General features: G+C 38.8%; 1 protein-coding gene across 2 annotated transcripts in view; it reads left to right on the forward strand.

Moving 5' to 3' along the window:
- LOC144972214 (polycystin-2-like) overlaps window positions 1-12,012 on the forward strand; it is a 60,386-nt gene that overhangs the window by 45,826 nt on the left and 2,548 nt on the right. For both annotated transcript variants that reach the window (XM_078913238.1, XM_078913237.1), the window contains exons 16-17: window positions 6,323-6,505; window positions 6,919-6,936. In XM_078913238.1, the coding sequence (XP_078769364.1) occupies window positions 6,323-6,505; window positions 6,919-6,933 (198 nt within the window). In that variant the 3' untranslated portion in view covers window positions 6,934-6,936. The remainder of the gene's footprint in view (window positions 1-6,322; window positions 6,506-6,918; window positions 6,937-12,012) is intronic.

The raw sequence follows: 12,012 nt of genomic DNA on the forward strand, positions 1-12,012 counted from the left end.
CTATTTTCATTGTTCTTGTGTCCAGCAAGAATTGACAAATGTCTGAATCGTTTCTATTGTCAATTGTTTCTTGTGGTCTCAGCAAAGCAAATTGACAGAAGTTCGAAATCCGTTATTTGTCATTGTTCTGTGGTCCACAAATTGAAGAATGTTGAATCCTTATTTTGTCAATTGTTTGTGTCTCCAGCAAAGCAAATTACAGAATGTTGGAAATCTTCTATTTGTTCATTTCTGTGTCTCCACAAAGCAATTGACAGAATTCTGAAATCCGTTCATTTTGTTCATTGTTTGTGGTCTCAGCAAGCAAATGACAGATGTTTGAAATCCGTTCTATTTGTCAATGTTCTTGGCTCCGCAAGCATGACAATGTCTGATCGTTTCTATTTTGTCAATGTTTGGCTCCAAAGAATGCGAGTCTGAACGTTATTGTTCATTGTTTCTGTGTCTCACAAGCATGACGATTCTGAATCCGTTATTGTTCATTTTTTGGTCTCACACAAATTGAAGAATTTGAAATCCTTCTATTGTTCATTTTTTGTCTCCAGCAAACAATGAAGAATGTTGAAATCGTTCTTTGTTCAATGTTTCTGTGTCACAAGCAAATTAGAATGTCTGATCCGTTTTTGTCAATGTTCTGGTTCAGCAATTGAAAATGTTCTGAATCCGTTCTTGTTCAATTGTTCTGGTTCCAAAGAAATACGAGTCTGAATCGTTCTTTGTTATTTCTGTGTCCCAAAGAATCAAATGTTCTGAATCGTTTCTATTGTTCATTCTGGGTCTCCGCAAATTGACAATGTCTGAAATCGTTTTTGTCAATTTGTGTCAGCAAGCAATGACAGAATGTTCTGGAAATCCGTTTCTATTTTGTTCAATTGTTTCTGTGGTCTCCAGCAAAGCAAATTGACAGAATGTTCTGGAAATCCGTTTCTATTTGTTCAATTGTTTCTGTGGTCTCCAGCAAAGCAATTGACAGAATGTTCTTGAAATCCGTTTCTATTTTGTTCAATTGTTTCTGTGGTCTCCAGCAAAGCAAATTGACAGAATGTTCTGGAAATCCGTTCTATTTTGTTCATTGTTTCTGTGGTCTCCAGCAAAGCAAATGACAGAATGTTCTGGAAATCCGTTTCTATTTTGTTCAATTGTTTCTTGTGGTCTCCAGCAAAGCAAATTGACGAATGTTCTGGAATCCGTTTCTATTTGTTCATTTTTCTGTGGTCTCCGCAAAGCAAATTGACAGAATGTTCTTGAAATCCGTTTCTATTTTGTTCAATTGTTTCTGTGGTCTCCAGCAAAGCAAATTGACAGAATGTTCTGGAAATCCGTTTCTATTTTGTTCAATTTTTCTGTGGTCTCCAGCAAAGCAAATTGACAGAATGTTCTGAAATCCGTTTCTATTTGTTCAATTGTTTCTGTGGTCTCCACAAAGCAAATTGACAGAATGTTCTGGAAATCCGTTTCTATTTTGTTCAATTGTTTCTTGTGGTCTCCACAAAGCAAATTGACAGAATGTTCTGGAAATCGTTTCTATTTTGTTCAATTGTTCTTGTGTCTCCAGCAAAGCAAATTGACAGAATGTCTGGAAATCCGTTTCTATTTTGTTCAATTGTTTCTGTGGTCTCCGCAAGCAAATGACAGAATGTTCTGAAATCCGTTTCTATTTGTTCAATTGTTTCTGTGGTCTCCAGCAAAGCAAATTGACAGAATGTTCTGGAATCCGTTTCTATTTTGTTCAATTGTTTCTTGTGGTCTCCAGCAAAGCAAATTGACAGAATGTTCTGAAATCCGTTTCTATTTTGTTCAATTGTTTCCTGTGGTCTCCAGCAAAGCAAATTGACAGAATGTTCTGAAATCCGTTTCTATTTTGTTCAATTGTTTCTTGTGGTCTCCAGCAAAGCAAATTGACAGAATGTTCTGAAATCCGTTTCTATTTTGTTCAATTGTTTCTGTGGTCTCCAGCAAAGCAAATTGACAAATGTTCTGGAAATCCGTTTCTATTTTGTTCAATGTTTCCTGTGGTCTCCACAAGCAATTGACAGAATGTTCTGAAATCGTTTCTATTTTGTTCATTGTTTCTGTGGCTCCACAAGCAATTGACAGAATGTTCTGAATCCGTTTCTATTTTGTTAATTGTTTCTTGTGGTCTCAGCAAGCAAATTGACAGAATGTTCTGGAAATCCTTTCTATTTTGTTCAATGTTTCTGTGTCTCCAGCAAAGCAAATTGACAGAATGTTCTGAAATCCGTTTCTATTTTGTTCATTGTTTCTGTGGTCTCCAGCAAGCAATTGACAGAATGTTCTGAATCCGTTTCTATTTGTTCAATTGTTCTTGTGGTCTCCAGCAAAGCAAATTGACAGAATGTTTGGAAATCCGTTTCTATTTTGTTCATGTTTCTGGTCTCCAGCAAGCAAATTGACAGAATGTTCTTGAAATCCGTTCTATTTGTTCATGTTTCTTGTGGTCTCAGCAAAGAAATGACAGATGTTCTGGAAATCCGTTCTATTTGTTCAATTGTTCTGTGGTCTCGCAAGCAAATTGACAGAATGTTCTGAATCCGTTCTTTTGTCATTGTTTCTGTGGTCTCAGCAAGCAATTGACAGAATGTTCTGGAAATCCGTTTCTTTTTGTCATTGTTTCTTGGTCTCCAGCAAAGCAATTGACGAATGTTCTTGAAATCCGTTTCATTTTGTTCAATTGTTTCTTGTGTCTCAGCAAAGCAAATTGACAGAGTTCTGGAAATCCGTTTCTATTTTGTTCATTGTTTCTTGTCTCAGCAAAGCAATTGACAGAATGTTCTGGAAATCCGTTTCTATTTTGTTCAATTTCTGTGGTCTCACAAAGCAAATTGACAGAATGTTCTGAAATCCTTTCTATTTTGTTCAATTGTTTCTTGTGGTCTCAGCAAAGAATTGACAGAATGTTCTGAAATCCGTTTCTATTTTGTTCAATTGTTTCTGTGGTCTCCAGCAAAGCAAATTGACAGAATGTTCTGAAATCCTTTCTATTGTTCAATTGTTCTGGTCTCGCAAGCAATACAATGTTGAATCTTCTTTGTTCATGTTTGTGGTCTCAGCAAGCAATGACGAATTTCTGAATCCGTTTCTATTTTTTCATTGTTCTGTGGTCTCAGCAAAGCAAATTGACAAATGTTCTGGAAACGTTTCTATTTTGTTCAATGTTCTGTGGTCCGCAAGCAAATGACAAATGTTCTAAACGTTTCTATTTTGTCAATTTTCTTGTGTCTCCACAAGAAATTGCAGAATTCTGGAAATCTTTCTCAGAATGTTCTGGAAATCCGTTTCTATTTTGTTCAATTGTTTCTGTGGTCTCCAGCAAAGCAAATTGACAGAATGTTCTGGAAATCCGTTTCTATTTTGTTCAATTGTTTCTTGTGGTCTCCAGCAAAGCAAATTGACAGAATGTTCTGAAATCCGTTTCTATTTTGTTCAATTGTTTCTTGTGGTCTCCAGCAAAGCAAATTGACAGAATGTTCTGGAAATCCGTTTCATTTTGTTCAATTGTTTCTGTGGTCTCCAGCAAAGCAAATTGACAGAATGTTCTTGAAATCCGTTTCTATTTTGTTCAATTGTTTCTGTGGTCTCCAGCAAAGCAAATTGACAGAATGTTCTTGAAATCCGTTTCTATTTTGTTCAATTGTTTCTGTGTCTCCAGCAAAGCAAATTGACAGAATGTTCTTGAAATCCGTTTCTATTTTGTTCAATTGTTTCTGTGGTCTCCAGCAAAGCAAATTGACAGAATGTTCTTGAAATCCGTTCTATTTTGTTCAATTGTTTCTGTGTCTCCAGCAAAGCAAATTGACAGAATGTTCTGAAAATCCGTTTCTATTTGTTCAATTGTTTCTGTGGTCTCCAAAAGCAAATTGACAGAATGTTCTGAAATCCGTTTCTATTTTGTTCAATTGTTTCTTGTGGTCTCCACAAAGCAAATGACAGAATGTTCTGAAATCCGTTTCTTATTTGCTTCAATTGTTCTTGTGGTCTCCAGCAAAGCAAATTGACAACATGTTCTGAATCCTTCATTTGTTCAATTGTTCTGTGAGTCTACCAGCAAAGCAACATTGACGAATGTTCTTGAAATCGTTTCAATTTTGTTCAAATGTTCTTGTGGTCTCACAAAGGCAAATTGACAGAAACCATTGGTGTTGGATCATACAGAATTGACATCTTGTTCAATGTCCTCTTGGTGGTCTCAGAAGCAAATGACAGAATGTTCTGAAATCCATTCATTGTCAATTGTTCTGTGTTCAGCAAGAAATGACAGAATTCTGGTGAAATCGTTCACATGAACTGATGAGCATCTTGTTGGTCATGACTACACAACGCATTTGTCAGACAGAATGTGACTGAAATCCTATCTAGTGCTTTGTATCAGAAGTGTCAGAGATCTGGTGGTCTCAGCAAAGCACAATTGACCATTTGGACTGGTCATCAGAAGCTGATCTGAACGATCTATTTGTCGTAATAATACTTGTAACCTCTTGGTCTTGTCAGTACAGAAGCTACAACGTGGACAGCATCTGTGCTTGTCAATACAAAGGCTGACATTGTGGAACGCCATCTTGGTGCTTGGTCAGTACAGAAGGCTGACATGGTGGAACACCATCTTGGTGCTTGGTCAGTACAGAAGGCTGACACGGTGGAACGCCATCTTGGTGCTTGGTCAGTACAGTAAACTGACACGGTGGAACGCCATCTTGGTGCTTGGTCAGTACAGAAGGCTGACACAGTGGAACGCCATCTTGGTGCTTGGTCAGTACAGAAGGCTGACACAGTGGAACGCCATCTTGGTGCTTGGTCAGTACAGAAGGCTGACACGGTGGAACGCCATCTTGGTGCTTGGTCAGTACAGAAGGCTGACACGGTGGAACGCCATCTTGGTGCTTGGTCAGTACAGAAGGCTGACACGGTGGAACGCCATCTTGGTGCTTGGTCAGTACAGAAGGCTGACACGGTGGAACACCATCTTGGTGCTTGGTCAGTACAGAAGGCTGACACGGTGGAACGCCATCTTGGTGCTTGGTCAGTACAGAAGGCTGACACGGTGGAACACCATCTTGGTGCTTGGTCAGTACAGAAGGCTGACACAGTGGAACGCCATCTTGGTGCTTGGTCAGTACAGAAGGCTCACATGGTGGAACACCATCTTGGTGCTTGGTCAGTACAGAAGGCTGACACGGTGGAACGCCATCTTGGTGCTTGGTCAGTACAGTAAACTGACACGGTGGAACGCCATCTTGGTGCTTGGTCAGTACAGAAGGCTGACACGTGGAACGCCATCTTGGTGCTTGGTCAGTACAGAAGGCTGACACAGTGGAACGCCATCTTGGTGCTTGGTCAGTACAGAAGGCTGACACGGTGGAACGCCATCTTGGTGCTTGGTCAGTACAGTAAACTGACACGGTGGAACGCCATCTTGGTGCTTGGTCAGTACAGAAGGCTGACACAGTGGAACGCCATCTTGGTGCTTGGTCAGTACAGAAGGCTGACACGGTGGAACGCCATCTTGGTGCTTGGTCAGTACAGTAAACTGACACGGTGGAACGCCATCTTGGTGCTTGGTCAGTACAGAAGGCTGACACAGTGGAACGCCATCTTGGTGCTTGGTCAGTACAGAAGGCTGACACAGTGGAACACCATCTTGGTGCTTGGTCAGTACAGAAGGCTGACACGGTGGAACGCCATCTTTCTCAGTTGGAGGCCATTTTTGTCATCTGTCCCCAAGACCATCCACTCTTTTTCTTTTCTCTTTCGGGGCATTCTCCTCCAGGTCTTCATCAGGTGGCCCCTTCTTCTTGTTGCCAGGGGGGTCCACCTGAAGGCTGTCCTGGGAATGGCACTCGGATCCATTCTGAGGACATGTCCAGTCCATTTCCACCTTCTGCTCTTTGCATTGACAGCTTCAGACACTGGTTCAATTGGTGTGCGTTAAGCCCGTTCTATGTTTGAAATTACATTAGGCCAAAATATTCTCATGGTCATCTTATGCATTTGTTTTGGAATGCGTTTAGTTGGTTGGAGATGGTGTCTGTCAGTTTCCATGATTCAGACCCATGAAGGAGAACAGATACAACATTTAAATTAATTTGTATACTATATTCTGGAAACTGGATATTGATTCATGAACTGAAAAAACCAACAAAACCCCATAAGACATCCAATTTTGTAAGTGGCATCTTTTTTACATTCAGTTTGATTGACTCAGCCAGCCCACTGGGTCCTTGTCAAAGTCATTTAGGTAGGTCATGTGATAAATCAGATGATGTCATGTGACTCCATTTATTCATGTCTTCTATTTTTCTACCAGAGTGATGTGACCAGTGATGAGATGAAGCGAGAGCAGATGGAGAAATTAGTGAGAGAGGAGCTAGAGAGGTGGGATTCAGAGACCTCAGTGGGAGCCAACAGTGCCCGGGGGGCCTCACCAGGTGGTGGGAGTGGTCATAGCGGCCTCCGATCTCGATCTCGGGCCGAATCGGCACAGAATGGGGTAAGTTTGGAAATGTGTCCGTTTGGTGTTTGTGTGTGTGATTGATGGCATATGTGTGTGTGTGTGTGTTTGTTTTAGCACATGGATGTAATTGAGAGAAGAGAGTGTGTGTGTGTGTGTGTGTGTGTGTGTGTGTGTGTGTGTGTGTGTGTGTGAATGTTTGTGTGGATATAGAATAGAGATATTATGTTTTAAAATGGCCACAACCTGTTGGACATTCTATAGCAGAATCAAATTTGGAAGACAAAATCTTGTGATTTTAAGTTTAGCTGTTAATTTTATGAAAAGATTTTCATTTCCAATCTAAGAATCTTAGAGATGGATATTAATGAAAATATTAATGTTAATGATTAATATTCCAATGCCATTAATTGTTTATAAATTAATATTTGTTAATATTTTCACCATTTCAGTCCTCTGATGTTTAACGGGTAAATTATTTATTTTATTTCCCTCTAGTTGTTGTAGCTGCTTGATTGTCTGTTGTCTAATCTACACAATGAATTCCCTCCAAACACACAAATGCCGCCCTCCCCCCCCCCCCCCCTCCCAAATTAAAAATTAAATAAACTGTTTAATTGAAATTGGGGATGAGTTTTATTGTTAGGACTGGGTGAGTCATTGAGTATTTAGATGGAATTCAATCGGGAGGAAAAGTCGTGACATCAAACCCTCCACTCTCATGGTTCCTAAATCCTTGGAAGTGTGTATGTAACCAGTCCTTCGGAGTACTCATAATGAATAACTATTTCAGTAGCGGATGTGTCGGCAGATTCTTAGGATTATGGGACATAAAAGAGCGATGATGGAGGATGTTTATCTACGACCAGTGGGGCGGGGTTCATGACCTCCCATAGTGGGCAGGGAGGTACATACTGTGTCTTCTACCCACCTATATCTGTTTTCCAACATGCTTTCTGTCTTTGTCTAGGAATGAGATTACATGGTTTTGTCCTGACCCTGGTCGGATACCCTGCCTGGGAAGGAAACAGTCAAATGTACAGTTATAGTTTTGGGAGATGATATTTCTTTACCTTGTTAATCATCTCTCTGTTATGTACTGTAATTTTTTTACTTTAACATATGATTTGTAAACATTTGAATTTATTTTTCTTAGTGGGTTCTTGTGCTTGTGTCTGGATGAGACTTTTAGGTGATCTCAAACTAAGTACTTTGATGGGTGTGCTCTTGAAATCTACATGTTCCCTATTTGAACCATTTCCCCTTTTCCTCAAGTCCTTTTAATTGTAATTCTATAACTTTTTACTATCCCATTTTCTTCCTTTTTACTGGCGCTGATATGACCTAAATGTGTTTGAAGTGCCGTAAAACCCTTAAAAACAAAAAAAGAAAAAAAAAAAAAACAGACTAGAAAATAAGATAGCATCACTCTGAAACCAGAAGATCAATGACACAAGGTGTGTAGTCAGTCCTTTTGAAGAGTAGTTTGACACTTCTAATGAAATAGGAACCAGTTTTTGGACATCACACTTTTTTTCCCTCCTGTAGATAGTTGTCTCCATTGACGTCATCATCTCCTCTCCATCCACTCCTTCTGTTGCCATTTGACTACAGCCTGAACGTGTTTGTGTTTTATTTTCTACCTTGACAATTGGACGAGATTTCACTCATTTTCTACCTTTACAATTGGACGAGATTTCACTCATTTTCTACCTTGACAATTAGACGAGATTTCACTCATTTTCTACCTTGACAATTAGACGAGATTTCACTCTCATTTTCTACCTTGACAATTAGACGAGATTTCACTCATTTTCTACCTTGACAATTGGACGAGATTTCACTCATTTTCTACCTTGACAATTAGACGAGATTTCACTCATTTTCTACCTTGACAATTAGACGAGATTTCACTCTCATTTTCTACCTTGACAATTGGACGAGATTTCACTCATTTTCTACCTTGACAATTAGACGAGATTTCACTCATTTTCTACCTTGACAATTGGACGAGATTTCACTCATTATCTACCTTGACAATTAGACGAGATTTCACTCTCATTTTCTACCTTGACAATTGACGAGATTTCACTCTCATTTTCTACCTTGACAATTAGACGAGATTTCACTCTCATTTTCTACCTTGACAATTGGACGAGATTTCACTCTCATTTTCTACCTTGACAATTAGACGAGATTTCACTCTCATTTTCTACCTTGACAATTGGACGAGATTTCACTCATTTTCTACCTTGACAATTAGACGAGATTTCACTCATTTTCTACCTTGACAATTGGACGAGATTTCACTCATTTTCTACCTTGACAATTAGACGAGATTTCACTCATTTTCTACCTTGACAATTAGACGAGATTTCACTCATTTTCTACCTTGACAATTGGACGAGATTTCACTCATTTTCTACCTTGACAATTAGACGAGATTTCACTCTCATTTTCTACCTTGACAATTAGACGAGATTTCACTCTCATTTTCTACCTTGACAATTAGACGAGATTTCACTCTCATTTTCTACCTTGACAATTAGACGAGATTTCACTCTCATTTTCTACCTTGACAATTGACGAGATTTCACTCATTTTCTACCTTGACAATTAGACGAGATTTCACTCATTTTCTACCTTGACAATTGGACGAGATTTCACTCATTTTCTACCTTGACAATTAGACGAGATTTCACTCTCATTTTCTACCTTGACAATTAGACGAGATTTCACTCATTTTCTACCTTGACAATTGGACGAGATTTCACTCATTTTCTACCTTGACAATTAGACGAGATTTCACTCTCATTTTCTACCTTGATAATTAGACGAGATTTCACACATTTTCTACCTTGACAATTGGACGAGATTTCACTCATTTTCTACCTTGACAATTAGACGAGATTTCACTCTCATTTTCTACCTTGACAATTAGACGAGATTTCACTCATTTTCAGTCTTTTCACTTAATTGAGAAAACCCATTCATTACTCGGATTGCTGGCTTGTCTTTGTTTTGTTTTTGTTTTTTTTTTGTTTTTCGCTCTTTATTCTTTTGGTTTTGGTTCATTTTTTTAAAGTTGGGTTTTTTTTCTTATTTTCTTGTTTGTTTGTTTTTTGTTTTTTCCAAAGTTTGATTTCTTAGATGATGGATCCGTTATTAAAGACACTTGAATATTGACAATATCCTAACTGATAGTTCCCTTCACAGCCATTTGGCCCATGGAGCCGGAGTTTATCCCAGTTTCTACAGCATGAAATGGACCATAGCAATTGCTTGCTACCCTTTGGATAGGATGCTTGTCTATCGCAAAGTACTTTCTAACAGACCCTGCTACCCAATCCCTGCTGGATGGATAGGGGAGGGGGGGGGGGTCAGAAAAAATTTTGACTGCACCCAGGATCGATCTTGGTCCCTTTGTTTGTGAAGCTAGTGCTCTACCGACTGAATACTAGATTAAGTTCCATTGGTGTGGACTTTTGTTAACAACGGTTTCTCTGAATGTCGGCAAGTAAGAAAAAAATAAAACAATTAGGAATCGTCCCTCAACAGCTATCCAGAACATTTTGTTTTGGTTTTGATTATATCTCTATGTTCACTAGATGCTGTCATGAGATGTGTGGCTATGTGGTCTTGTGGTATGACACTCGCTTTTGGATCTCAAGATCCTGGGTTCGTGCCTCGCTCGGCCCATAGTTGAGTCCTGGGAAAAGGCTTTTTACTCACATTCTCTCACCCTACTCAGGTTAAAACGAGTACCTGGTGGTTAACAGCGTTGTCTCTGTTGGAAAATACTTGAAATATGCCTCTTTCTGTATGTTACGTTTTACTGTTGGTCAGGGACCTTTTGTAAAGCGCTTTGAGCACGTTTAGTGGATATTGCGCTATATAAAAACTCTCTTTTTAAAAAAAAAGATGATGTGAAACAAATGGATTTCACGCATACATTGTAAGATTTTCCATGGAAATCGTGTAGTGATGTACGTCGCTGTTAGACTAGATAACCATTTACTAACCTCATGTTTTCTCTTTCTCCTAATATTCAATGTAAACCTTCCATCCCTTGCATGTCAACTCATAACACTATTGTGTGTCTGGGACTCACTCATGTCTCTTCTCGTTTTCATTCAAGCAATATTGATTATGCTCAGTCACTTGATGGGTCAAACTGATCACAACATTTTTTAGTTGTGACATTGTGTCCTTGGGTAATGCATTCCCGAAGGACTCGTACTGAAATAATGATCTAGGACTGATGAGATGGATATTGTAAAGGGACGTCTTAAAGGGCTTGGACTGTATGAAAGAGAAATTCTACAGTGGAATAGAGAAAGCAGTATGAAGGGTTTTAGGCGTTCTTATCCATGGACATGTGCTCTATGAATTAATGTTCTTTTTAATTTGTTCATTTTTATCTCCATCTATCAGTCAAGACCATCAGACAATGGTCGTGATTTGTCTGTCTGTGTCACATACAGCTTGACCATCAGACAATGGTCGTGATTTGTCTGTCTGTGTCACATACAGCTTGACCATCAGACAATGGTCGTGATTTGTCTGTCTGTGTCACATACAGCTTGACCATCAGACAATGGTCGTGATTTGTCTGTCTGTGTCACATACAGCTTGACCATCAGACAATGGTCGTGATTTGTCTGTGTCACATACAGCTTGACCATCAGACAATGGTCGTGATTTGTCTGTGTCACATACAGCTTGACCATCAGACAATGGTCGTGATTTGTCTGCCTGGGTCACACAGTGACCAGTGTTTTACCAAATTATTTACCTGTAGGCCGGACATCAATGCATTATTTTTAATCAAGTCTAAATCAGATTTTAAATTATTCACAAAATCTGTAAAAACAAGATTTATCTGAAAAAAGAAAAAAAGAAGGGAGATAAAGAATGTTTTTAGTCAATGTTGACAAATATGATATGTAGGTTGGCGGCTTATTGATTTTTATTTTTTTAATCTCTCTTTGTTTGTGCCATTTAAATTTTCAACAAGCTTGAAAATAAAAAAGTAACATTTAACTCATTAGCTTGGTGAAGATAGAAGCCTGTTGAATATCACGTCTTGGAAAAACTTAAACTCTCTTACGTATCATTAGCTTGGTGAAGATAGAAGCCTGTTGAATATCACGTCTTGGAAAAACTTAAACTCTCTTACGTATCATTAGCTTGGTGAAGATAGAAGCCTGTTGAATATCACGTCTTGGAAAAACTTAAACTCTCTTACGTATCATTAGCTTGGTGAAGATAGAAGCCTGTTGAATATCACGTCTTGGAAAAACTTAAACTCTCTTACGTATCATTAGCTTGGTGAAGATAGAAGCCTGTTGAATATCACGTCTTGGAAAAACTTAAACTCTCTTACGTATCATTAGCTTGGTGAAGATAGAAGCCTGTTGAATATCACGTCTTGGAAAAACTTAAACTCTCTTACGTATCATTAGCTTGGTGAAGATAGAAGCCTGTTGAATATCACGTCTTGGAAAAACTTAAACTCTCTTACGTATCATTAGCTTGGTGAAGAT

Source organism: Berghia stephanieae, chromosome 5 (genome assembly GCF_034508935.2).
Source record: "Berghia stephanieae isolate SIO BIC M18660-M18661 chromosome 5, UCSD_Bste_1.3, whole genome shotgun sequence".
In the NCBI taxonomy this organism is placed as follows: Eukaryota; Metazoa; Mollusca; class Gastropoda; order Nudibranchia; family Aeolidiidae; genus Berghia; species Berghia stephanieae.